This window comes from Primulina eburnea, chromosome 15, assembly GCF_022965805.1.
Source record: "Primulina eburnea isolate SZY01 chromosome 15, ASM2296580v1, whole genome shotgun sequence".
NCBI lineage: Eukaryota > Viridiplantae > Streptophyta > Magnoliopsida > Lamiales > Gesneriaceae > Primulina > Primulina eburnea.
In genome coordinates this window covers 1,965,678-1,993,353 of record NC_133115.1, presented here as the reverse complement: position 1 = coordinate 1,993,353, position 27,676 = coordinate 1,965,678, and the positions used below count along the sequence as shown (strand labels likewise).

Sequence of the window (27,676 nt, the reverse complement as noted above, 5' to 3'; positions counted from 1 at the left end):
GCTGCACTCGTTTCTGATTCGGGCCCGTTTCTGCCACTGATTATCAATCTTTTGGCCTCGTTTCTCTGTTCCGCATGAACATCGTCAATCTCGACATCTCTCCTTCCTGTGGATTTTGGATGTCTGGAATGAACAGATCACTGTATTTTTAGCACGTATCAATGTATCAGTGTTAAGTACCAAATAAGTTGTTTCCCAGATGCTGATTTATGTTTGTTTTTACCCTTTCATAATCGCGGGCCCTGTTCTTGGATTCCACGAGTGGTTTCTGAAGTTCATTTTGATGGATTCTGTCTGGTTGTTGAAGCAATTCACCCTGGTTTATGAATGTTTGGGCATGTTTTTGCTGTTTGGTTTTGGGTTGAAGTTGTTGTATTCGGATTGGTTCCCGTGGAGTTTGATTCAGCTTTTACGTGATCTGACCGTGAAATCCGGTGGATTAAAGAACGGATTTTGTCTAAGAAATGTTCTTGATGGGAATTGGGTGATTCTCAAATTCTTGAAGGATGATCCGGGAGTCTCGCTGGCTGATGAAACCGAGGAGAAAAGGGACGAAAAATCTGACATTTTAACTGATTCTGATCAAGAGTTTAATGCTGAAAATGATTTCGAAACGGAGGATGTTTCAGAGTTAGAAAAATTGATTAAAATTGAGCGTCGGAGAGTGAGTGCAGCTCGCGCAGAACTCGAACAAGAAAGGGCTGCGTCTGCCTCCGCTGCTGCCGAGGCAATGGCGATGATTTTACGCCTTCAGAACGAGAAGAGCTCGATCGAGTTAGAGTTGAATCAGTACCGAAGACTAGCTTTAGAGAAGCAGATTCATGATCAACAAGTGATTCAATCACTGCAAAATCTTGTGTGGAGCCACGAATCCGAAAGGCAAATGCTCGAGCATCAGCCGAAATCGTGCGGGTTTTCCAATGTCGACGAAAGGGATGAATTTGAGGGAGATTTGAGGAGTTGTTTTGAAGAAATTGAGGATGTTCTCGAAAATGTTTTGTATAGCTCCCGCTGCCTTGATTTTAACTTGTCGCAGGAGACAGTTCTTGTATAGGCACTTGGATGCTCTGTTTCGTCTTTTGTGCCAAGAGGAATCAGGATTTGGATATACTAACCTTAAGGTATCAAATGTAATTTTAGTATCTTTGCAATAACGGGCTGTGGTATCTGTATTTTTCTAAAGTCAGAAACTCGTATGAGACGGTCTCACGTGTCGTATTTTTTGAGACATATCTCTTATTTGGATCATCCATGGAAAAATATTATTTTTTATGCTAATAGTATTACTTTTTATTGTGAATATCGGTAGGGTTGACCCGTTTCACAGATAAATATTCGTGAGACTGTCCCACAAGAGACCTACTCTTTTTTAGTTATTACATAATCACAAGTCAATTTTGTGAGATATATATTTTATTTGGGTCACTCACGAAATATATTATTTTTTATGCCAAAAATTATAATTTTTATTCTAAATACAAACATAATTGACTTTATTCGTGAGATCATATTAGAGATTTTTTTTCGTTGTCATGTTTCTTCTGAGACAATTATGTTACTCTGCGCCATATAAAAAATTCTATACATAACAAGTCTAATTTCTAGAGGGAAAATGGCATCACACATTCATATATTTCAAGAATTTCACTTTTTAAAATCGATCGATATTTGCAAAACTTTACTCTTTGAATAATCATTACGTTTTATAACTTCAATCCCATTAAAAATGTATGGTACTAGAGAAAATTGGAGCAGCATTGTGAGAAAGAAGACACAGGCGTACGAGATACCCAAGCAATCCAGCAAAGGGCGAAATGTTCATTTTTACTGATATTCGTAAAAAAAAATATATATAACCATTTGCCATGTACATTTTTAAGTTTAAATTACCCTAAGTTTTGGCAATAGAAAAACAACATCGAGTTGTTGCTGGTTTAGTTGTCATTCTCATATAATTACAAGACTCTAGCTGCTAGACAAGACAAACCACTTAAGAGTTCTATCAGCAGTTCAAGCTGCAGACATCGTCAAAAGATCATCTATTGAATTTGTCTCTAACCGGATTGTTTTATCAAAGAAGTGTCTGGAGTCATACCATTCAAATCTCTAACCACACTCCAGCCGGCCAGATATTAGCAGATCAAGATGGATATAACAACTCAAGTTGTTCAATGCTACCAGATAAAATATCAATAACAGTATCCTATCAAGTTCTGATTGATATTAATGTTTCCTAAATGTCAAAAGTTTATCAACTTTTTATAAGCTAAAAGAGCTGAAGCGGTAAAAACCAAAGAAACATTAAATGTAATATACGATGAAGAGACATTGACAATACTAATATGTTGGGAAAATATACATATGACTATTGAAACGTTTCCGACCGTTGAAAAACTTTGGGTATAAATATGCACATTCAAAATTTCAGAAACACATAACAACAAGACGAATACAAGATTCAAACGTTTACAACAGTATTATACAAGAACACAAGCACACTTATTGTTCATATATCAAGCCGCTCAACTAGCACACACCTATTTGTGTATATCAGATTATTAATGATCAACTTGTGCTATCGTACTAACTCAAGTAGTTCAAAGCTTTTCATTGGAAATTTTTATTTTATTTTTTATTTTCATGAACAGATGGTTCTTAAACAAGCTAGAACTAGTTGTGTTCATTTATTACTAAGAGCTTCAAATTAGGCAATATGATAAATCCTAGTCGAAGTGAATTTGTATAAGTACTGTATAAATCAAAACTTTTTATTGAATTCTTTTCTAAGTGGAAGAAGGGGTGACGTATGAGTTGTTATCTCCGAACATCCACAAAATATTATCCATTTAAATCAAGCACTTATTCATCCTTTATTTATCTAGCTGGTGTGTTGATTGATTCCTTGCATTAAATATAGTACATCACTAGTCTAACCAGACTGTTTCCACACTCAAATTTATTTTAGTGATCCAGTTAAGTTTAGGAGTTCAAGAAATGATTTTAACAGTTAATAATTGTTAAAGCCAGCTCCATTTTTTTAAAAAAAATTAAAATAGTTTAATAATTTCTTTTAAACTCTTTTTTGATCCCAACAAGTGGTATTAGAGTGAAATTTTCATGAACTCTGATATTCACATATTCAAATGAAATCATTTAACAAAATTCATATGTTTTTCAAAAAGAATATGAAAATTGAAAAATATGTATGCTGGCACATCTAGCCGTATAAGATGATGACATTTGGTATGTCATCACGTAAAACCCGATTTAGATCCTCAAAGCCAAAATAATAATTATTTCAGAAGGTGCACCACAGCTTGTAGAAAAGCATCTGTCAGAGTGGACCCTGAGGATAACAAGAAAGCTAATCTAGACAATGTGACCAAAAACATTATCTAAAAGAACTTTGACAAGAACATGTTTAGCAAGATCAAGACTTGTTCCACTGCCGAATAAATTTGATAAAAGTTGACCCAACTCCACGAGGAAAATAATCAAATAAAGAAGAATAAGCTGACCGCCGCAATTCAAAAATTTGACAAAAGCCCGCCAAATTCTTAAATGAGTTTGATAAACGATTTAACATATAATTGAACTTGTTTCACTTAGAAAAAAATACTTTAACCTTGAACTTGACTTGAAGGTAATGAAATGTAAAGACGATGATAATGAGAGAGTCCAAGAATATCAACCAACCTGAGTTGTATTATCTATTTGCAAATTTAAGAGCATATAAATTCAAGCTAGGGATCTAGACAGAAGACGAGCCTTCCACTCCTCAACCCACAAAAGCCCTAACCGCCACAACTCTCACTCCAACCGCCTGTGAATAATCTTCATGTAGAAAATCTGCTGATCAGATAAACAATGATATTATGTTTTTATTTGTCAAGAAATTTGAAAAATGTATGATAAAAAATCAATCCAAGTTTAATTATTATTGTAAAAATGATCAAACTATCATAATCAAGCTTGTTTTAATTATAAAAAGAAGGGCTACTTCATTGCAACTTGTAACATGCCAAAGAAAGATGATATAATATATATGGGAACAACTACAATTCATCTCAATCAATTATAGACAAGATGCAATCTCTTGAGTGACAACAAAATCCAACAAGTATATTAGTGTATCATGTAATCTCAAGTACAGTGTCTCAAAGAATAGCCAGGAAAAAACTTTCATGCTCGAGGATTAAACATTAAAGAACATACTAAGTATTGTGATGTGAAACAAAGCAATCAATCCCTCCATATTTTAAAGATTGACGATGTCCTAAATGTCATGCAGTTATAAAATAAAACGAGAAAAAAAATAAAAAGTAAAAACAATTCCATAACACTATCGTAGTCTTGAATGATCCTTGGGAAGTGCCAGAAATCCTCAAGTGATAATACTTTATGTTGAAAATTCCTTGGGATACAAGCTAAACTATTGCTGAGAATTCAACATCTATAAAATAAAATAAAATAATAGAATGAAAAACACTTAAAAAATAGAAGCAAACAAAAAAAAAACATTGTTGTCTTCCAGTAAACGCTAAATTTATTGTCTATAGCTTGACTATGTGATATGAATCCACCTAACTCCATCTCAAAAGCTAGCTCATGAGAGGAGGATTGTGAATTCATATATATTTTGCCCAAGACAACTCTTGCTAACCGATGTGGGACACATCATTCCCGACCCCTTTAGACCGCACGTCCTCGTGGCAACTCCTTCGTTAACCCGCACTCCAGGGCACTTCCAGGCATTCCCGACCCCGTTAGACTGCACGTCCTCGTGCCAACTCTTTCGTTAACCCGCACTCCAGGGCACTTCCAGGAATTCCCGACCCCTTTAGACTGTATGTCCTCGTGCCAACTCCTTCGTTAACCCGCACTCCAGGGCACTTCCAAGAACATGCATCCACACGACCAGTCAAGAGTATGGCTCTGATACCATATGATATGAATCCACCTAACTCCATCTCAAAAGCTAGCTCATGAGAGAATGATTGTGAATTCATATATATTTTGCCCAAGACAACTCTTGCTAACCGATCTGGGACACATCATTTATGATACGAATCTGGCCGGGCATGACGTTCAACGGATTGGGAGGATGTTCAAGGATGCATTGCATGGACGCATGAGCGATCGAGGAGAGCTTGCAATCAAGATTTCATGTCTTGAAGAGTTCGTGATACATGGGAATGAGCTTGGAGGCCATAAAATCATTGTGGAAGTGTTAAATGAGCATGAAGGCAGAACGCTTCGCGCCCGAGCGGTAAAACATTACCGTCCGAGCGCCAAACTTACTGTGCGAGAAGTGAACTCCAGAACCATCTGCGCCCGAGCGGTAAAACATTACCGCCCGAGCGCAAACAGTCCAGAAGGCACCGCGCCTGAGCGGTAGAAACTCGCGCCCGAGCGCGCCCTGTTGCGAGAAAAATAATTGTTTCCTACTTTAGAGTTTTAATTGATTAGGTAGCTAGATTTATCATATCTTTTTGATTTGTAGTCAATATATGGACGAATTATTGATGGAAGAGACACAACTTTTGACATTATTATTGAGTTGTATCAAATTTGTGAGTTTTTCTCTCAACTTTCAAAGCTTGGCTTTGTATACACCTTGTGTGTTTCTCAAATCAAACTTATAAAAGTTGAACACTTTGTGGCGTTTGTCGATTGTTCTTCACTCGGATTGTCAAAGACGAGTTCTTTGAAGGTTTGCTTGAATTTTGATTGTTTATCTCGTTAATATTTGTTGCTAAGTTCTTCGTAATTTAGAGGTGAATATTACACACTTACTTGTTCAAAAAGATCAGGACAAAAACAAAGATTCTTTGTTCGTCATTGAATTTAGGGCGCGATTTGATTTTAATCGTGTTTGCTATTCGTTCGTACGAAGATTCACATCATTTGGTATCAGAGCTTTATGTTCCCTTTGATTCAAGTAAGTTTATCCCTTTTATTTTCATATCTGTGTTTATCCTTTATTTGTTATCAGATATGTTTTATCTTTCATTCTTCATCTTCTTGAATCTTGTGATTCTCGAAATTTTCTGATTTTTTTTCTCTGTTTATCTCGTTAATATTTGTTGCTAAGTTCTTCATAATTTAGAGGTGAATATTACACACTTACTTGTTCAAAAAGATCGGGACAAAAACACTGTTTCTTTGTTTCATCGAATCGAGGGCGTGACTCCGTTTTTTGAGCGCGTTTGCTTTTCGTGGTTCGAAGGATCGCATCACTATGGAAAAACAATCATCGAAGAGCGGCTTCCGCTCATAGTAAGTATCTTACATTATTACATATGAGACTTGTTCATGTATGCCCTCAAGCTTGACATAATATTAACATTGTAATCTCGTCGTTCCACCAACACTCGACATGAAATGAGTAATAGGGAAAAACAATCTAATGCAGGATGAACCTCGTAGATGATGTAACATTGTGGAGTTGGTGGAAATAAAGGATTTGCCGATGGAATATATGTTAGGACCATATATGAGTTCAAATCATTTATCTTGTGTCTCTCTTCATCCTCCAATTTCATCGTTGGCCCATCTTCACATTGAGATTCCTTGAAAAATTCTTCTTTATCCAGCTCAATTACTTGTAGAAGATTAGATTCAGGTGAAGTTTCTACATGATTTGAATCACTCTTCCAACTTTAGTTATTTGAGTTGTCATTGTTTAGCCACACATGATTGGTCACTAATGGATGGGCAAAAATCGCTCGTTCTCTTGGTGGATCTCAGACACTTGTTGCATAAGAAGCTCAATTTGCTCATCCAGAAAACACATAGAGTTTGCATGACTTTCTAAAAATTTCTTATTTATCTCTGTTTGATTATTCACCATGTCTTCCAACTAGGTCGCAATTTCATCCAAATGTGCACTACAAGGTTTTTTTTTTTATTCTCAAAAGGATGGTTCTCAGAATTTGGGTAGTAGAATTGACTTGGATGATATTGGTGACTCCAACTCTGAAGTGAAGGATCACAATGTCAGTGGTAGTATAAATATGCCATATAATTTAACAATTGAAGCACATTGTTGTAATCTATGTTAAACATATGACCACAAATTGCCAAAAGTCAATAAATTTACCCAACTTCTTGTTTCAAAATCCAAATCAATATAGAAAATTTGAATAAGATTATAGTTTGACAAATCATGATACCGGCATTTGTTTGTCAAATGACTCAAATCATTAAATCTCCTCCAAGCAACAAAAATTGGTTACGAGTATTATTGTGCAAAATTATTGAATATTTGCCGATAATCATCTTAAAGTACTTCACAAGAAAAAAAATTAAAAATAACATAAAAAAGAAATAAAAATAAATAAATAAACAAACAAAATGTTTTTTTTTTTTTAAAAAAATATAGTTTCAAGCAAGCAATTTATCCATCTACTGAATATGCAGATTTTATTACGTCATTATCCCAAGAATAACGATCGGAGAGAAAATCTAAATGTAATCAATTCTTTCTTTATGGTAAAAATATTTGACCACCAATCTTGCTTTATAAAGATTGATATTGTCATACTTTTACTTTTATCTCATAAACTCGTTTATTCTGAAACGTTTTCTTCTCATTTGGTAACTCTTTTAACTAACTTTTTTAATTAGGCACACAAAATTATCTTATCATTCATGACTGATTTCCACTTGATTGATTAATGGCAAAAACTTGTGTGAGACGGCCTCACAGATCGTATTTGTGAGACAGATCTCTTATTTGAGTCATCCATGAAAAATTATTACTTTTATACTAAGGGTGTGTTTGGTTGAGTGGATTAGATAAGGATGGATTAATAATCAAATATTTATCGTTAAAATTTTAAGTTGTTTTAATAATCATTTTGACCCGGTTTAAGATCTAATTTTATAGATAACTATTTGATTAATAAAATTGGATCTTAAACCGGGTCAAAATGATTATTAAAACATCTTAAAATTTTAACGATAAATATTTGACTATTAATATATCATTATCTAATCCACTCAACCAAACACACCCTAAGAGTATTACTTTTTGTTGTAAATATGAGTAGACTTGACCCGTCTCACAGATTAAGATCCGTGACACGGTCTCACATGAGACTCAATCTTGATTAATTGACCTGCATTGCCTTTCACTAGGGGTGGGCACGGGTCCGTTGGGAAACCAAAGGAATTTACTATAATCTCCTTGCTTAAGATTTAATAAGCCAATTGAGTGAGGAGCAATTCAGTCAATTGACCTTGAAGGACAGAACCGTAAATTCACTCGCGCAGGCCCCTTTATAAGAAAGCGGCTGTCGTCGTTTAAGTTCGTTCCAACCAAATTTCAACAAGATCCCCTCTCTCCTCTTCCCCCACGATCCCCCCTTTCTCTCTCTACATATACATACATATATATATAGATACAGAGAGAGGAGAGGGAAATGGGAGGCCAGAAGTTCGCCGTCCTTCTGTGCGCGGACGATTCAGACTACGTGAAGAAGGTGTACGGCGGTTATTACGGGGTTTTCGTGAGAATGCTGCGGGAAGAGGGGGAGGTGTGGGACCTGTTCAGGGTGGCCGAGGGCGAGTTCCCGACGGACGATGATATCGGCGAGTACGAAGGCTTCGTGATCACCGGAAGTTGCAATGACGCGCACGGGAGCGACATGTGGATCTCCAAACTCGTGATTCTGCTGAATAAATTGGACGCCATGAAGAAGAAGGTCCTCGGGATTTGCTTCGGCCACCAGGTTGTTATTTTTTAATTAATTTATTTATTTCTGCCTTTTTCGTTGCCTTCCATTGACAGCTCAGAGTTCGGCGCGTTTTCTGCCATCCTACTCGCCTCTTGTTTTAGCACGCCAACTACTATAGTTTTGAGTATCCCCTAATCACTGAGAATTATTTTTGTTACTAATTTTTATTGAAAATTTATTTTTTTGAGCTTCATATTTAGATTAAATTTATGCTAAATGAGGTCAACTCATCCATCTCAATTTTATGATCATTAAAATATATTTTACTTGCATAACGTTAGTAATATTCTTAGCATTTTTTTTTAAAAAAATGCTATAGAAAAATTCAACATGAATTAATAAAGAATTTTTGGTTTCGATATTGTTAAAAGTTCGATGTAATTTCTTGCAGTTCGTGGTTGTTTTTGCACAATTGTCCTTTCTTTTTCAGGTTCATGTCAGCTGCACGGGTCTTCGCTTAGTTCTAACTCATTTCTCCACTTTTTTTTATATTCAGAAAATTTATAAGATTGTTCTTTGAAAAAATATTTCTACTAGATATTTTGAAGATCTACGACGATAATAAAGTTTTGGATTTAAATCCTATATATTGCAAGATTTTCATTACATCTTCTATAATAATAATACTTTTTTTAGAAATAATTGGTGTATAAACTCATCAATCACTCCGGATTTTATTATGAAATTAAAGTAGAAAACATAGCCTTGTTCTCCACATTGCCAATCTGTTGCCGCGACGCGGCCTCGCTAAATTTATCTGATTAGTGGGGAATTGATTTTCTAGCTACTAAATAAATGTATTGCATGCCAAGTTTAAACCCTTTTTTTTCCCAGAGAAATTGAAAGTTAACTTTACGTGGCCTATCTTAAATTAAAATATAAGTTGGATTGCAAATGTAGATGTCACATTTTTCATGGAAACCTAATTGTGACCTAAAATTTTAACTAAAGGCTAGAATTTGTCTGACTCGTAGTGGTTGGAGGTTGGAAAGGTCACACTAAAGTTCAATTCAATCAGCCTGAAAAGCACCCAACTCAGATTACTTTATAGTTCTAACTAAATGTTAAAACTTTTTCATAAATAGAAAATTTCAAAAACTTTTATGTTTGGTTTCTGAGATGGAGTTGTGTACTTGTATATGATTTGGATTTGGACATTTTTGCATTACGTTCTTTTAGAAAGCCTAGAGGGTTCTTTGCTTCTTATGAATTAACAAACATATATCAAATTCAACCAAATTATTCAAAATTTATTTCAAAGTAGCTAGTAATGTCTTTGGTGGCATATATAATTGATGCCAAGATTCTGAATATTCCCTTGGATAAATTTTGTTTGGTTTCAAAAGGCAGTATAAAACAAGAAACTTGTTACACCTCTTTCACATTATCTTTTCACACTTTTCTCCATATTTTACCGTTAAATTATTGTTTAGTCTTGATGATGTAAGTTCCGATATATACCAAAAGGAACCAAGTTATTACTCTCGTGTCCAGCTCGGAGATAGTTGGCAAAACCTTTTAATGTTTTTATAATCGATCATGCTTTTCTGAGATACATATGGGATAAAAATGTATCCGTCTGTGCTTTTATATTTGAAGTTGTTCTAGATTTTTTTAATTCAGCCACTAACATGACTTCCTAGATAATTATCCTAGCTAGCAATTGTGCTTGCGTGTACGGGACGATTATAATCTTTAGTTAAGATGATATGTTTATAAAATGTTGATTAAAAATAACATGAAAAGAAATTTTGTGTGTGTCATGCTTCACACCGTAAATATCGAAAAACATATATCTCGAACAAAATAGTATTATAGGTTTTATTTTTTGCCTGCATACCTAGGAAAGAAAGTTTAAATGGTGAGTTTGATTGCTTTAAAAAATGAATTCACATCTTATTTTATTTCATTTTCATCAAAACGTTTATAAATTAGTTCCCAGTCTTGTCACACATGCTTTAAGCTCAAGAAATCTTTATGTATCAGTGTTGCACATCACTCGCCGTAGGATTTGACTTGCTTCGTGTGAATAGCAATTATGGTTTTCATAGTGGCCATGTAAGGGTGTCCGTCCCATAAAATATAAAATGGTCCAAATGATTTTAAATAAGTCACAATAATTTTCTTGAATTTTTGACTTCTAAATTTTGTGGGGTCTGCGCTGAGTATAATTGCTATGCCTTTACAACTCCTTAAATAACACAATATTATAGTAAATTAGTATACTTATTTTCATTTTTAGTAGTAGATATTAGTAGACATAATTTTCCGTCATGGGAATTCAAGAATTTGATGATATCCAAATCATACCTTAAGCTTGCTTTGTAACGACATTGTTTATACATGTAACGGATTTTTTCTTCTGTATTATTAGATTTTGGGACGAGCACTTGGTGGAAAGACGGGCCGAGCGACCACAGGATGGGACATTGGTATTAGGGAAGTTGAGTTCTTGCCATCACAAATATTTACTTCTCTGAAAATCCCTGCTTCCCTCTCTATCATTGAGTTCCATAGGGATGAGGTTTGGATCAAGAAAACTTACCGCTTCATTATTCTGATCAACTTTGTACAAATTGTAATTAACGTGGGATTATCCAGGTATGGGAAATCCCTCCAAAAGCTGAGGTCCTAGCTTGGTCAAACAAGACCGGAGTTGAGATGTTTAGGTATGGCAATCACATTATGGGAATCCAAGGCCATCCGGAGTACACTAAAGACATCGTTTTACACATAATTGATCGCCTTCTCAATCACAAGCTCATCGAGGTACTTGATTATGTCCCTAGAATTTAAAGAAGAGTGATCAAATCAAGGCAGTATATTTAGCCGGTTCTTGATATCGTGTATCGATGTTCTGACATGACTAATGAGAAAGGTTTCCCCATCTAATATATATGTTTATAGTTTGGATCCCTCGTGAAAATGTGAAGCCTATAATGAGACAGGACATTAAAAGTTGGCTTCGACAGACTGCGGTAAACATTACTTATATTTTTCGGTGCTTTCATTATAACAATTTATTCACTGGTAAATGTACAGGAGGCTCTTGTTGAAGAGGCCAAGTCTAGGTTACATGCTGGTGAACCAGACAGGGAGGCGTGGAAGAAAGTATGCCTAAGCTTCCTTAAAGGAAGATTGTGATAGGAACCCAAGAGTTGTAAATGTAAATAGATGGGGCAATTTGGCAAAAAGAATTGACTAGTTGAGGCTCCCATTAACATCTAAGGAATTGAGTTAAATTAAAGACGTCGTCGGATGTCGTCAAAATGAAGCACTGTATTTGCTTAAATTGGGCTGATCAATTTAATGATTATGTTCCATTAAATGTCTCTTTCTTCTGGTTTTATTCAAATTCTTATATATGATACATGTCACGCTCGAACCCAAGCGTCCAGTTATGTTATTATCTGACCAAATTTGCTACAAGACCGCGACCTTTCAAAATAAATATAATAATACTCATAAGATGATTTCACTGAAATATCAGTGATCTATATTTATCATGAAAAGTAATATTGACATAAAAAATATATGTCCAATATTTGAATTGGTGTCTCGGATATTTTAAACAATTTTCCGGGAATTCAGCACTCGACCGCCTGCCTTTCGTCAACGCATGCCAAATTGAATATTATTTCAATACGTTTTTATTTCTTGTTTCATTTTAAATTATTAATACTTCACATTTTTATCTTTGGTAGAAGTAATTCACCTTGAAATTAATTAATTAAAATTCTCAAAATGGAAAACACAATTTCACCTGTGAATGTGATAAAGACATTAATGTCTCACACACCTGTCTAAAGGTTCATTACCTCGAGAGTGATTCTTGCTTTGGAATAGGAAGATAGGAAATGGTCCTCGACCCATTAAAATTGTCGTTGGCAATTTCAAAAATTTACACGGAAAGGTATAATAATATTGAAAACCACGAATTTAGATGCCTAACAAGGTAGATATTCACGAGTAAGGGTGTCCTGTCCCTCTCTACAAGTCCCAAGTGTTTTCTTAAAATTTAATTTGCGGAAAATAAAAAATTCGTGATTCTTACGGCTTACCCTATCAAAAGCTAAAAATAAATTAGACAAGTTGCAGATATATAAATTTGAAGACAAGATACATAGCCAACAAATTTGAAGGCAAGACGAAACTGAATATCCAATTTACACGCGCAAGATAAATTTGATTCCACCAGATATGCTCTCAAAGCATTATTTATGTCGAGTTATGTCAAATTCAATACCAAGTGATGGAAAATTCGTCACAATAGATTCATAGCAATAAATATAGCAATTCAAGCATCAATGATGAATCTGAGAGGGAGCGATACACTTAAGAACCCATCACAGAACCAGAGTTTCTCCTGCATTCAGCCAGCATATCCATGTAGAACTGACACTTGCTGATGTCATTTCCATAGCTATTCAGACACTGGAAAAGAAAAGAGAGATGTCACACACTTGCACTCATCATCAGGAGAACTTTCTTTTAAATGACAAGGTAAGAACATATTGTCATCTACACATTCATCAACCGAAGGAAAAGAAACATAGAGAATTATTAAAGCTCCGAGAACATCGAGTCCAACAGATTAAGATTTGGTTTAGCTATCATCAATCTAACACGGGATTTAGCAATAGGTTTTAACAATCCAGACATAAATTCAAAAACACTTTGCAACATCTATTTCAGATACTGTCCAAGCAAAGAGAGATCTTTTGAAAGGAAATATTGACTATGTTTTCTAACAAGTTAGGATGATATGTTTTCAATAAGTGGATGGAACACCATGTGAAGGTTTTATAATCAAGCTACTAGCCATTCCAACTTTTATAAACGTCACAGGTTCGTTAAGTCACTAAAATAAAGTTCCTCATTGTACTTACATCTTGGAATGCCTTGGAATGCACAATACAAGCATCAGAACCACCCAAACTAGCTGAGGTTGGTGCTGGTTCAGCAGTAGCAGCTTTCAAGAGAACTGTCTCTTGATGAATTGTACGAGGACCCATAACAGCATCCACAGCTCTGTGAGCAACTGCACTTCCGGTTCCAAATGCAATTCCTACACAAATAGAAAGAAAGTAGAAAGTGAAAAAGATAGAATGTCGTCTCTCTCTTCCAATTCCCAGAGTATTCAGATCATATGTCTAAACTTCAGATAATTTCCAAGTACCTTGGCCTATGGTTGACCCAATGTTTCCAAGCATAGATCCACCAGAGCTGCTTTGGAGGGGGGCAGGAGGAGGAGCATGATTTACTGTGCATATGACAAGCTATACTATTATCTCCAAGTCCAAATAAATATGCACAACCTTGAGGTTGGGCAACAAGAACTTGACATGCTCAACAATAATTCAGTTCTTTTAGTTGTGAGGAAAGCGAGTAAATTTCGTTAAATCGCAACACATAGATACCTGGTTGAGGTGGGGGATTCCGTGCAGCTGCAGGGCGAGGAGCTGGACGTGCAGATCTTCCTGTGAGAAGTCATTCACACATAACATCAGATAACGACGAATCGAGAATCCATGATTGCTACATTTCAACTTGTAAAGCCACAAAAACAAAGCATTACTTCAGCAACTTGTTTGCTTACAAATAAATAAATAAATAGTTAAAAGCTTTAAGACTCCATATTAAAAAGTTTCAAGACTCCAAGACAACAGAGGAAAGCAAGTATACAACAAACTATAGTCATTAGTAGCCCATAAAGCGTGTGCTCGTAATGCATGTACCACATAGGTTCAAGCTATAGCGAGGCTCAGCATTTGTGCCCACCAACAAAGTGTGCAATTTGGCCATAAAATATAAGCTTTCATGCACTTTAAAGTTCTGAAGGAAACTTTTAAGCACGCACTGAGCATAAAGAGAGTGAATCCAAGATAAAATTTATGATGATGATAATTCATTTCCACATATGGGTTACTGAACATATGATTTATTTCGGGTCCATAGTTTGTAAAGTTAACAACAGATTATATTTTATTGACTTACTTTGTAGTAGCAACTCACGCGATGATTTGCACACACATATTTTACCATAATTAGTTATTATTTTTAAAAAATTTAAAATATTGATTATACATTTAAGTTATTGATTATGATTAAAAAATCATTTAATTATTTTTCAAAATTTAATAAAATAGCTTCTTAAAATAATTTTTATTGGATTAAAAGAAGTGGTGTTTTTGTTCATCCATTAAAATGACCGACAGTATATATTTTGGATTCTGATAAAGTGTTTGCCATATCTACGGCGTTGCACCTATGCTCCGCACTGCACATCTTAGCAGGCCACACGCCTCTAATAAGTAACAAATATACAACAGACTAAGAATGTTCTTCCTTCTATAAAGGCAGAATGATCATAGTGAAGAAAAAATGACAACAAAACTCAGTCGAGCTTCCAGAGAAGCCGCAGTCGCAATTCTCCAATATCAATATTTAATTTTAAAAAATTTAATCAAACTGAATGCATCTACACCACCACAAGAAAACAGAAACTTAGTACGAGAAAAAATTGGCATTTCACAAACAAAGATTACATAAGATCTCTAGCGATTAAGACTGTAAATCCAACTCAAGCCTGAAAAATTCTATATACATAAAAAAGAAGAAGATAAACACGTACTATAATGCAGCAGGAAACGAAAACTAAAAAAATCCTTGGTAGAAATAAATCCTCTCAAATCCCAAACCAATATAGCATAATATCACTAAAAAATGAAGACATTAAGCAACCGACTTACCACCGGAGCTACGGCGAGGCATGTTTGATTTCGAGCAAACGACGACGTAGAAAACCTAGGAGAGAAAATGAGGATTGGCGGTCACGAAACCTCCTTATATATATACATATATTGTGGACAAGGAGCGAGAGATTTTTTTGCCAATTATGACGTGTCGCACTATTATTGGTTAGTACTCTTGGTTCGGTCTAACTTGTCAAAAAAGCCCAACAGCATCTCCCCTCGCACATTCGGGAAGGTTCTATTTGATATTTATTTATTTATTTATTTTTATTACAAATCACTCCTACCGTTTTAGATATACATAATGTTAATTCAGACAAATATAATAGTCTGTAAATTACGTATAAGTTCGAATATATATAATAACATGTAAATCACGTGTAAATAAAGAAGATTTTTGTCGATAATTGAAACTTTGGTTTCAAATTTAACGTACGCAATAAATAAATTATAAATTACAATATATTTGATTTTTATTTTTAGACTGAAAAACATGTTGTCTGAAAAATGCCCAAGATGGAGCCCAATTACGAGGTTTTGGTTTAAGTTGGAATATACGATGATATATTCTTTTGGATTTAATTTGAAAGATTTTTATACTTTTTTTTTTCCAAGATTTCAATAAAACTTGTACATGAAAATACCTAAAAAAAATAAGTACACTTTAATTAATATCATTTCATAAAATTTTTGTATGTTTATTCAATGTAATTTTGTATCTTCATAATTTTTTTTTAAAAATACATTAACTTTGTAAATAAATTAATTCACAATAAATAAATATACATTCTGTATTTTGGTGCGGCACGAGACAAGTCTAGAACTGAGGAGGATGTACGAATTTCATTTGATTGTTAACATTTATTAGCCTCATAAAGTTTATGGTTTAAATAAATAATAAGTATATTATGAGACAGAAATGTGTTCATATTTAAAATAAAAACAATATTTTTGGTATAATAAATAATATTTTTTAATAAAATATTTGTATTATAAAATTGACATGTGATATCATTTTACAGGAGTTTTTGTGTTAAATCAAATATAAAAAATATACTGTATGATATTTTAAATGCTAATAAATTTTAAAAAATTCGTATCAAGAATAAATTTGTCATTAAATTTATATTAGTTAAAGATAATAATTAGTAAAGAGTAGGTATCTTGTGAGACGCTCTCGCAAATCTCTATCTGTGAGATGAACCATACTCATATTTACAATAAAAAAATAATTTTTCATGGATGACCCAAATAATAGATTCGTCTAATAAAATATGACTTGTGAGATCATCTCACACAAGATTTTATGTAAAAGTCATGCGATTGTAATCATATCTATGTGAAATTTAATTAAAAATGTATATTTTTGGTACCAAATTTTGTATTATTTTTAGTTTTTCCAATTATAAATTTTAAATTAATAAAAAAAATTGGGAATTCTCAAATTTACGAAAATGAGATTTCAAATTAATTTGAGAGAACCACACGAAATTCATTTGAAACCCTTTCAACTGTGAATCAATCATTTATACACAATTATTCAGCTTTAGGTTTTCAAAATCTCTCTCGATCGAAAAAGTAGTGATACATTTAATCTATCACCTAATTGTTGATCAATCTCATGGCGGACGAGCAGGCGTCGGCGTCGGCAGCTGCAGCCGGCGGTGGTTCAGCGGCGACGCCGTTGTGTCACTCTGTCATACCTATAGCGAACAAGCTGCAGGATATATTTGCGCAAGTCGGAAGCCAGTCAATGATCGAATTACCGCAGGTGGCGGTGGTCGGTAGCCAGAGCAGCGGCAAATCCAGTGTGTTGGAGGCGTTGGTGGGCCGTGATTTCCTGCCTCGTGGCAATGATATCTGCACTCGGCGCCCTCTTGTGCTGCAACTGCAGCAGACTAAGAGGAAGACAGATGGAGCGGACGAGGAGTGGGGGGAGTTCTTGCATTTGCCGGGGAAGAAGTTCTTTGATTTCAATGAAATCCGGAAGGAAATTCAGGTTTTTTTTTCCCATTAGCGTGTGGGTTTTTTTTTTTTATGGGACGGTGTTTTTAAATTCGAAATCAATTACCGTCTCGTTTTGTCAGATAATCTTTACGTGTATGCTTATATTTGCGAAAATGAAGTCGATAGCTAACTTCATATTTTTTTATTTCCGGAGGTTTAGACGGATGTTTGGACAAAATAGTTTCTTTTTTGTCCATTCTCTATTTCTGAACTAATTGGTAAAATTATACCTTGCCGTCTATGTAGATATAATTATGGGGATTTAAATCAGTATCTGCTCAGTGGGTTGGTGGTTTCGACTCTCTTTATTTCTAGGATGCAAATAGAAGACTTGCAATTTTTTTTCCTTTCGTAAAGATCAATGTGAGCATTGGCTGTACAGTTGCTGCCTTTTTCTGCATATTATTTTGGTCCATGGTGCCTGATCGATTCTTATTGCGGTTTTTTTGAGTGAACTCTTTGTTATGGTAGTTGATGGTTACATTGGTTATCAACTAGCTTCTGAAAACCAAAGATTTCAAAAGGGTTACTTATTTGTGTTTTTGGTTCGAGGTCTGAGTTTGACCGCATACATTTTCTTTTTGGCTCGTTCGGATTTATCGATTTGACCTATATGGTTTTAAAATCTATCATCTAAATCCATAGTGCAGGTTTGGCAACAAAAAAATTGGGAATTTGAACTCACCTTTTGAATCTAATATATTTTTAGTTCATATTCGTATTCATTTGACATTCTCTCAGAAGTTGCAATTGCAAATCCGCTGATTATCAGATGAAGTCATTCAAAATTACTTTGCCAAAACCAGATGACTGTGGATCAACCAAATAAAGCAAATTTACGTTGAATTCTCATAGTTAATTGAGTTATTTAAATGGTTAGAATTCTAGTACCATGCTGATTTTGTTTGCGAAAGATCTGGTCAGCATGCTTCATGGTTACCACTGGGCAAACCATATCTTTATGCTATTCTCATTTCTTTGATTGCTATAATCTTACTTTCTTCTTCACTTATTTTCAAACCAAATCTTTATGCTATTCTCATTGCTTTGATTGCTATAATCTTACTTTCTTCTTCACTTATTTTCCTACACTCTTTTTTCTTGTTGATTATTCTTGAATTTGACCGTTGAAATTTTATTTAGGCTGATACAGAGAGAGAAGCAGGAAAAAACAAGGGTGTTTCAGACAAACAAATTCGTTTAAAGATTTTTTCGCCAAATGTTCTTGACATAACTCTCGTGGATCTACCAGGACTTACAAAAGTTCCTGTCGGTGACCAGCCGACTGATATTGAAGCTCGCATTAGAACTATGATAATGTCGTACATTAAAATTCCAAGTTGTTTGATACTGGCTGTATCGCCTGCAAATTCTGATCTAGCCAACTCAGATGCCCTTCAGATGGCTGGAATTGCTGATCCTGATGGTTGGTTCTGTTGTTAATCCATTAATTTTCAGAAAAACTTTATTACCAAAACTCATTTCAATAAACAGCAATATGCTCTGTTTTGGACTCTCAAACTAATTTGTGAAGTTTTTGCCTGCAGGTAATAGAACTATTGGTGTAATTACGAAGGTGAGGAATTTAAGTACCTAATTCTCGTGTGGTAGGCATTTTTTCTAAGATATTGTTTTTTATGCTAACTTTGGTTCTTCAGTTGGATATTATGGACAGAGGTACCGATGCCCGCAACTTTTTGCTCGGAAAAGTGATTCCTCTTCAGCTTGGTTATGTAGGTGTTGTGAATCGTAGTCAAGAGGTAATACTTAAATTTCAGAAAGATGCATATGATACCTGCATATGATAGAGAACGCTACCTTGTAATCTGTTTAGCTGCTAAGCTTGAATTGTTCCTTTTCTGTTTAGTTATTAAAATGCTATTTTTCAGGTCTTAAAATTTTAGCTGATTTGAACCTTTTAGACTGTCGGAAAGCTTTCAATCTGAAAGTTTTGCATCTTCTTATTATTAATTTTTTTAATAGTAATTAGTTTACAAATCTTTCGGCATTTGTTTAGTTGTGTCTCTGCAATTGACTATGGTTTGAAAAATATAATGCACGCTGTTCAAGACCCATTAGGAAGTGATTTTGTTGTTTAATGTTCTGATGACTTGATTGGTACCTCATTTTGACAGATGAGAATCAATGCTGTATGAAAAGTTCTCAATAACTTTCAATGCTTTTTCCTTGATGGAGTTGTTTTTATCATCAAGCAGGACATTCTCTTGAATCGGAGCATCAAGGATGCACTTATAGCAGAGGAGAAATTTTTTCGCAGCCGGCCAGTATGATCTTGATATTGTTATTGATAGTTTTAATTTCCCATTCATATCCGATCACTTGAATGGGCTAATCTTCTTTGCAGGTATACAGTGATCTTGCCGATCGCTGTGGAGTTCCTCAGTTGGCCAAGAAGTTGAACCAGGTATATATGTTTGAGATTGAGCCTGACATTTGTCTTTCTAATCTATATAATTTATTGACCTTGATCATCAAGTCGAGTTAAATAGCATTTCTAGTTAGTATGTTTGTGAAGCACGTAGCTCTGTCAACATTTGGCAGTTTCTGGAGTAATTGTTTAGTCAACAACTCTACCTTGGCATAAAGTTTAGTTTGTTGCCATTCTCTCCGTCTCACTACAATTGTATAGAAGATTTTTTTCTGTGATAGGTGTACGGTATAATCTTTCTCCTTGTTAAACAGATTCTTGTGCAGCATATTAAGGCAATTCTTCCAGGACTGAAGGCACGCATAAGTGCTGCTCTTGTTTCTGTTGCAAAGGAGCATGCAAGCTATGGAGAGATTACTGAATCTAAGGTTTTTTTAAACTTGTCTACGTGTACTATTTTCTTTGTTTGCTACTCTCTGAACTTTTACTGACTTACAGGCTGGCCAGGGAGCACTATTGCTTAACATTCTTTCAAAATATTCTGATGGTATATTTCCTCTAATTATCTTGTTCAGACATTACTTTGGATATTAATTTTTACATATATTTGTTGGCCTGCGAATGAATCAAGCCATTCGCGAGCAGTTTGGTGCGGGTTTTGCGTAGAGCTCATTTGTTGTTGATGTCATTGGCTTATTTTGCAAAATAGCCTATCGTGATTCATCAGTGTTCCTTATTTGAATCGTTTGGTATATGGAACAATAAATTTTTTGGATTGATAATTATAATGCAATAAATATATTGGTTACATAGCAGTTTCTCTTCTTTCAGCATTTGTCGTTGTCGTCTAACATTTAATCAAGCATGAGAAGTCCAAGCTTGTGTTGCCTTTATTCATTTTCAGCATTACCCGGCGTCTCGTATTAATTGATATCTGTTTTGTTTGAAACAGCATTTTCTTCTATGATAGAAGGAAAAAATGAAGAAATGTCAACATCCGAGTTGTCTGGTGGGGCTAGAATCCATTACATTTTCCAAAATATATTTGTGAAGTGCTTGGAGGTTTGTGCTCTTGATTAGAATGTCGTGGATATGCTTTGTAAAATATTTTACTGTAGATCAGTTTTAAATATCTCACAAGTGTAAAATATTGTACTGAAGATCTGTTTTAAATCTCACGGGTGAAAATTTAACACTGTTTTCTTAATATAATCCATCCTTTGGTTACTCTGTAGAACAAAGAGTTTTTCCTCACTGGGGCAACCATAAGTGTTTTGTTGGGTAAGAGAAAGGAAGATTATTGAGTGAACGAAGACATGACATATGTTGAGCTGCCCTGTATTCTTTCCCGTGTGAATTTAAAGTGGCATAATTTTAGCCCTAAAAGTTGAATACTGCTGTCTTGACCAATGCTTGCTTGATCTTTTTAAGTGAAAAATATTTTTTGTCAAATCTTCTCATGGCCAGTAATTTGTTGAGCTTTGGAATTCTTGAAGATGTTAAATTGAATGTTAGATTAAACTTTTTTTTCATTATCCCTTTCTGCAGGAGGTAGATCCATGTGCAGATTTAACAGATGATGACATCCACACTGCCATTCAAAATGCAACGGGTCCCAAATCTGCATTGTTTGTGCCAGAAGTAAGTCTCAGCTGTGTCTTTTTCGTTTTTTCTAAAAAAAGAAAATCTAAGATAATTTATTTAGCATTCGACATTCCTCCTGACATGTTCTTGAAATAAATACAAACATGTAGGTTCCTTTTGAAGTTCTCATTCGGAGACAAATAGCTCGCTTGCTGGATCCAAGTCTTCAGTGTGCTAGATTTATTTATGATGAGCTAATCAAGGTGCTTGCTTTTATAAATTATCATAGTTTATAGATGTGTTTTATTTTGCTAGGGATATTAACACTGTTTTTTTTTCCAGATGAGTCATCGATGTATGGTTAATGAATTGCAGCGTTTTCCAATTCTCAGAAAGCGCATGGACGAGGTGGTTGGAAATTTTTTGAGAGAAGGTCTTGAACCATCAGAGACAATGATAGGACACATTGTGGAAATGGAGGTAATATGCAATTTTGAAGTTCCATAGCTTGTTTCTTTTTTCCATATCATTTCTGAATCCTAAAAATATAGAACATTGGTTCTGCATAGCAATCTAGGAGCATTGAGATTTGAGAGCCAGATGTTTAAAAATATCAGTGTCCGCAGTGTTATAATTGCTTCTCGTTATCACTTTTATTATTGTCGCTATTATTATCTTTTGAACTTACAATTTCAGAATGCTTGTGTTTATATGATTAAAAAATTCACAGTAATGTAGCATTTATTTCTTATTAGAGTGAAGACTGTGAAGTACATGCTTTTCCATTCTAGCCCCTTTTTTCAATAACTTTAACAATCTACCTGTATCCAAACTGGCACAACTCATGCAGAAGGATTGTAGTATGCCAAGCAGCCAACATAAATTGTGTTTTATATGTGAAACCTGACCCCCCATTATGTTTTCCTCTGACATGTATTCAATACCGTCCTCATATATACCTTGGTGCTCTTTTCTTTTGCATCATTATAAAGTAGACACATCATCTTTTGCCTTAAATTTCCTTGCAAATGTTTTTTATGGATTAATTTTTTTTATTCTTGGATATTTTTGGATTGAGATTCTTTTTTTTCTGTTCTGTAGATGGATTACGTAAACACTTCCCATCCAAATTTTATTGGTGGAAATAAAGCTTTAGAAACCGCTTTGCAACAGAACAAGTCATCAAAGTTTGCTGCATCAGTTCCTAGGCAAAAGGTAAAAAGACGTGCACTTGCTGCATTTGTAATTTATATTTCCATATGGGTTGTTAACAAGGGTATGCTCATCCATTCTTGGTTTGTATTTATTAATTAGGATGCAGTAGAGTTAGATAAATCACAAAATTCAGAAAAAAATGTAAAGTCTCGTGCTATTCTTGCTCGACAAGTGAATGGCATTGTTCCTGAGCTGGTAAGTTTGTTCGGCAATAGCCTCCAAGTTAAATCCCGAACTTTAATTTTTCCCAGTTATTCTGTTGATTAATCATGTTGACGTTCTTTCCATGGGCAAAAGGGCATTCGACCAGTTGCAGATGTTGAAAAAACTGCACCATCTGGTAATTCTTGTGACTTTTCTTTGTTAAAAATGATTATGATGCTACCATTAACTTTTGCCTGTATATTACTCTTCCAAGAGGGAAAATGTAAAAATATTATTGGTTAAATTTTATTTCACCATGACCAATACATTGATATCAAATTAAATCAAATAGTAAAACCTAATTGATCAAATTGACTGCTTGCTTGGTGAGAGTTTGACACACACCATCTGTTTACAATCACCCCAACTTGAAAGCACGTGATGACAGAGGAACTTAGACTTTGTCTTCAATTCAACAAGAGTGGAAGAATTATTAAGCTGTAAAAACAAGTTCTTCCTCTCTAAAAGCAAGCTGTTAGCCACGCGACCTTGTTCTTATGACTAACGAAATATATGTCCAAATCTAAATCCTAAATTTAGCTATTTGAATGAGATCTGAGTCTATTTACCTTGAGCATACATTCTAAATCCTAAATTTAGCTATTTGAATGAGATCTGAGTCGCTCTACCAGTCTACATTGAGCATACATTTACATTTATTTGCTCAAGTGCAATGGTTCTCGCATAGGAGAAGTTAATTACCACCTGAAAGACTTAATGTCAATTATATGTTACCGACCAGTTAGCAATGCTGGTTCAACCTGGGGGATATCTTCGATCTTTGGTGGTCATGACAATCGAACGGCTGTTAAAGATAATTCTTCAACTAGCAAACCATTCAGTGGACATGTTATGAACTTGGAGCAGATGAATGGACATGTTATGAACTTGGAGCAGAGTTTTTCGATGATTCATTTGAGAGAGGTATGTGGTATTCTTTTTAGCTGAGCTACATTCTGCTTTTATTGCTTTATTTCGTCTTGCTCGCCGTCCTAACACGTGTATTTCCTGTTCACTTAAAGCCCCCTGCTGTATTAAGGCCCTCAGAAGCTCATTCGGATCATGAGACTATCGAGATTGCTGTTACCAAGCTGTTGTTGAGGTCATATTATGACATTGTCCGGAAGAATATTGAGGATTCTGTACCGAAAGCAATCATGCATTTTCTGGTAATTTGTTTTTATCATTTTCTTTCAATTCTCTTTCTTTACTTGGTTCTTACATCCCATGGACATTCTCACTTCAGCATTTAGTGATGATTTCCTTATATGCGATAAAGAAAGCAATCATATATGCCATTTGTTGTGATCTCAGGTTTGGATCATGTTATGAGAGGATTAATGTATTTTGGATCGGGTTTCAAAGCTCGTTTCGAGAGAATGTCGTGATCTCACATTCATTATTTGATTTTAGATGTCTGGATTTATTCCTTGCAACAATAGCCATTTAAATGCAAAGACAACATTTAATTTCCTAGCAAGAAATCAGCCGTGATTCCCCCTATCCAGGGCTAGAATGGATGCAATATTAAAAAAGGAAACTAAATAAAATCATTATAACTAATTCTTTATTTCCAAATCTTCCATCAGTTGATCCTTGATTTCAGCAGTTTGTCCTTAATTATTTTGCCTATTACATCTGCCTCTCTTTGGAAATCGTGCTTGATTCCAGAATCTTCCAAATTGTTGTTGCTCTCTTGCTATTCTGAAAAATTCTCCACCATCTCAAGAACAATTGTTATAGGAGTATCTCAAGGATTAAGCGCAAATGGCGGTACTTCTTAAATTCTTCCCACTATAACTTTGGATGATCTCGTTACCATTTGGGGAATTAGGGTTCACCATCTCACTGAAAGTGGAAAGAGACCAATCCTTTCTTGTCTTTCTCTTGTCCGTGTTGGTGTCAATTTTTTTTTTCACATTGCTAAGATATCTCACCAGATCTGATTGACTATTGTACCAGGGAAAATCTAGCTTCAAATTTTTAGGTACTTTTGATTAGTCATCCTCGTTGTCTCGATGTCCTTCAGAATGCTGGTCACTGGGGCCCCGTTGACTGCTGCTGTCTTTGCCCCGATCTTCTTCGGTTATTCCAATCTCATGGTTGACTGACATTTGGATATCTCCTCCAATTGTTGAAGAAGAGCTTGCTGCCTTCTTTCATTGGCTGCCATGTCCTCTCGATACAACTTTACAAAAGCTTCTAATTGTGGTTGTAGTGCTTGGAATCCCCCATGACGACTGGTTCTAATACCAACTTGTTATGGTCTCAAGTTTGGATCATGTTATGAGATGATAATTGTGGTTGTAGTGCTTGGAATCCCCCATGACGACTGGTTCTAATAGCAACTTGTTATGGTCTCAAGTTTGGATCATGTTATGAGATGATCAATATATTTTAGATAGGTTCGAGGCTCGTTTTGAGAGAATTTCGCTTTCTCAGATATTCTTATTCCTTTCAACAATAGCCATTTAAACACATTGAATACAATTAATTTCCCCAGCGAGAAATCTGTCGTCGTGGCTAGAATGCATGAATGCATGTAATATTAAAAAAGAAAACAAAATAAAATCCTTCTAATTAATTCCTTATTTCTGAATCTTCCAGCACTTTATCCTTGATTTCAGCAGTCTGTCCTTAATTCTTGCCCATTGCACCATTGTTTCTGACCAAATTCTAATCCCGACAAATCAGTTGTCCTATTTGTGTTTTGATGGTTAAAGCTGTTCAGTATTCTCTTATTCTCTTTTTTTCCTGGGCAAATTTTTGTAGCAGTTGCTGCTGTTCAGATATTGACTTGTCCTCTTTGTGACTTTAAATTACATACATATTTGTTTAATAATTTTATTTATTGTTGTTATGGTAATGCAGGTAAACCACACCAAGCGGGAGCTGCACAATGTTTTCATCAAAAAGCTTTACAGGCATGTTATGTTTCTAAAAGCTTTGTGTAATTTTGTATAGTCAAAGAGATAAAAACCAAACAAGCAAAGTCAAATGGATATGTCAGCTTTCTTTTTTCAATCAATAGGTTATATCTGAAATCAGAATAATACACAGGCTAGCGGAGAGACACTTGCATGCCTTAGTTGGAAAAACTTTGTCACTTCATTTCTGTCTCATCACACTCTAGAATGAGTCGAAGGGATATAAATTACTACAACTTTCCTTTTCTTTCCCATCCATGTTTTACACAGAAGTTTTCTTACATGTGTTCTTCTGTCCAAACAGAAGCCTATTTTATTATCTTTTCACGGTAACTTTATTGCTTGGCTTGGGTCTGTAAGTTGTAATCTGCATTGATTCATCCTTCTCTCATCCTACTCGAGAACAAACAAAGGGATAGAAATTACTACTACAGCTTCCTTTCACATCCATGTTTTAATGAAGTTTTCTTAACCGTGTTCTTTGCATGGTGTCATTTATTGATTGGATTGAGTTCAAGAGTTGTTCAATATATAACATTTTTTCCCTGTTTGCAAGGGTTTGAAGTGTCGATTATTATTTTAGCTAAATACATTTCATGCCTTTCATAGTTTCCTCAATTGCCTAAATTTGGATTTTTTGTAATTTTTTATGTTTTGGGCAGAGACAACTTGCTCGAAGAGATGTTACAGGAACCAGACGAGGTAGCCATGAAGAGAAAGCGTACCCGGGAGTCACTTCGTGTCCTGCAGCAAGCTTTCCGGGTTAGTGCTGGAATTTTAAGTGTTACAGGCATCCCTTGTCGGCTTGTAGTACCTCAAGAGCTTACTCGAAATATTTGAATATTTCCTTCAGAAATGCCTGATCACGTTTTTATTCTCTCTTGCCCCGTTATGGCCTTGTTTGCTTTTCTTTTCAATATTTGTGATGGTTGATAGCTTTATTTCGCATAGATTTATGTTTCTTGGTGCATTGAACATTCTTGGTATGGAGTCTCATCCATTCAGAGCTACGTCAAGCAACAGTTCGACTTTTCACCAATCTTTGTTTAGAAAGTTAATGGCCGTTGAGTTATTAACACAATTAAACCAGCCGTCACATCACTATTCATAATCATATTTATGTCGAACCTATATGTGCTGTGCTGTGTTTTATTAGACGATAGAATTCTGGTTTTTTCTCACTTCTCCTTTTCTGAACGTTAGACGTTGGATGAACTGCCTCTTGAAGCTGAGTCAGTAGAAAGGGGATACAGCTTGAACACTGACCCAACAGGCTTGCCAAGGATCCACGGGCTTCCCACCTCATCCTTTTATAACACTAGCAGTGGTTCCTCCGAATCATACTCTGCATCTCCCAAAAACCCTAAGTCACGAAAGTCATCACATTCTGGGGAGCTCCACTCACCTTTTTATGGTAATTCCGATTCCAATGGTGCTGGACGAAATTCTACTACTGGTCTATATCCATCAGTTGACATCTAGATTGGTGAAGAATTCAACTACCATCACCACATTCGTGTCACGCCCACGTGTCGTTATTCCTGAAAACATGTAAATTCATATGTTTTGCTTCTGGTACTTGGTAAGACGCATATCTTTCTATTAAATGAATACATAAGTGATGTTGACCATTTGTTTTCCGACCCATATAGTATTTTTTTTGTCCTAATGATGATCGGATTGTTATAAATGCAATTGTTAAAAATGCCTCAATGAAATAGGAGATGTTGCTTCCCTCCTTATAATGTTTGTAGCAAATATTCATCCTTTTTTTTGGTTTGCCGTGAGAAATTTACTTGTATGTAACTACTGTCATATCTTTTGCTTACTTTTCTCACTTTTATCAACCTGTAA

The 27,676-nt window shown here is 35.0% G+C and overlaps 4 protein-coding genes across 4 annotated transcripts; 3 read left to right on the top strand and 1 right to left on the bottom strand.

The window, feature by feature from the left end:
• LOC140814393 (uncharacterized) lies at positions 1 to 1,153 on the top strand. The gene has a single exon (XM_073173351.1). It carries the CDS (start codon positions 200 to 202, stop codon positions 1,052 to 1,054), a length of 855 nt encoding a protein of 284 aa, XP_073029452.1. The 5' UTR covers positions 1 to 199; the 3' UTR covers positions 1,055 to 1,153.
• Positions 1,154 to 8,317: 7,164 nt separating this feature from the next.
• Positions 8,318 to 12,069, top strand: LOC140815124 (gamma-glutamyl peptidase 5-like). Its single transcript, XM_073174236.1, has 4 exons — positions 8,318 to 8,735; positions 11,116 to 11,265; positions 11,343 to 11,510; positions 11,784 to 12,069. The coding sequence occupies exons 1-4, from the start codon at positions 8,427 to 8,429 to the stop codon at positions 11,883 to 11,885; spliced, it is 729 nt and encodes a 242-aa protein (XP_073030337.1). The 5' UTR covers positions 8,318 to 8,426; the 3' UTR covers positions 11,886 to 12,069.
• An 830-nt stretch (positions 12,070 to 12,899) lies between these two features.
• On the bottom strand, positions 12,900 to 15,625 carry LOC140814291 (uncharacterized). Its single transcript, XM_073173230.1, has 5 exons — positions 15,494 to 15,625; positions 14,162 to 14,221; positions 13,921 to 14,004; positions 13,631 to 13,809; positions 12,900 to 13,175 (listed from the first exon to the last, which is right to left on the bottom strand). Exons 1-5 carry the CDS (start codon positions 15,513 to 15,515, stop codon positions 13,077 to 13,079), a joined length of 444 nt encoding a protein of 147 aa, XP_073029331.1. The 5' UTR covers positions 15,516 to 15,625; the 3' UTR covers positions 12,900 to 13,076.
• Positions 15,626 to 16,985: 1,360 nt separating this feature from the next.
• LOC140813509 (dynamin-related protein 3A-like) lies at positions 16,986 to 27,568 on the top strand. The gene is made up of 20 exons (XM_073172008.1): positions 16,986 to 17,495; positions 18,647 to 18,929; positions 19,051 to 19,079; positions 19,162 to 19,263; positions 19,720 to 19,788; positions 19,869 to 19,928; positions 20,207 to 20,320; positions 20,391 to 20,439; positions 20,845 to 20,954; positions 21,441 to 21,533; positions 21,647 to 21,739; positions 21,819 to 21,956; positions 22,578 to 22,691; positions 22,791 to 22,886; positions 22,989 to 23,031; positions 23,638 to 23,819; positions 23,918 to 24,064; positions 25,767 to 25,819; positions 26,485 to 26,584; positions 27,026 to 27,568. Exons 1-20 carry the CDS (start codon positions 17,118 to 17,120, stop codon positions 27,302 to 27,304), a joined length of 2,532 nt encoding a protein of 843 aa, XP_073028109.1. The 5' UTR covers positions 16,986 to 17,117; the 3' UTR covers positions 27,305 to 27,568.
• The last annotated feature ends 108 nt before the right edge of the window (positions 27,569 to 27,676 follow it).

Excerpts from the sequence above, each read along its gene's own strand:
- LOC140813509 (XM_073172008.1), top strand. The coding sequence starts at position 17,118 with ATGGCGGACGAGCAGGCGTCGGCGTCGGCAGCTGCAGCCGGCGGTGGT. Across the intron at positions 19,264-19,719 it reads TTGTGAATCGTAGTCAAGAG|GACATTCTCTTGAATCGGAG; the intron begins GTAATACTTAAA and ends ATCATCAAGCAG. Across the intron at positions 20,955-21,440 it reads TATTTGTGAAGTGCTTGGAG|GAGGTAGATCCATGTGCAGA; the intron begins GTTTGTGCTCTT and ends CCCTTTCTGCAG.
- LOC140815124 (XM_073174236.1), top strand. The coding sequence starts at position 8,427 with ATGGGAGGCCAGAAGTTCGCCGTCCTTCTGTGCGCGGACGATTCAGAC. Across the intron at positions 11,266-11,342 it reads TTGAGTTCCATAGGGATGAG|GTATGGGAAATCCCTCCAAA; the intron begins GTTTGGATCAAG and ends GGGATTATCCAG. Across the intron at positions 11,511-11,783 it reads TCAATCACAAGCTCATCGAG|GAGGCTCTTGTTGAAGAGGC; the intron begins GTACTTGATTAT and ends GTAAATGTACAG.
- LOC140814291 (XM_073173230.1), bottom strand. The coding sequence starts at position 15,515 with ATGCCTCGCCGTAGCTCCGGTG. Across the intron at positions 14,222-15,493 it reads GCCTCGCCGTAGCTCCGGTG|GAAGATCTGCACGTCCAGCT; the intron begins GTAAGTCGGTTG and ends GACTTCTCACAG. Across the intron at positions 13,176-13,630 it reads ATTCCAAGGCATTCCAAGAT|TGTCTGAATAGCTATGGAAA; the intron begins GTAAGTACAATG and ends TTTCTTTTCCAG.
- LOC140814393 (XM_073173351.1), top strand. The coding sequence starts at position 200 with ATGCTGATTTATGTTTGTTTTTACCCTTTCATAATCGCGGGCCCTGTT.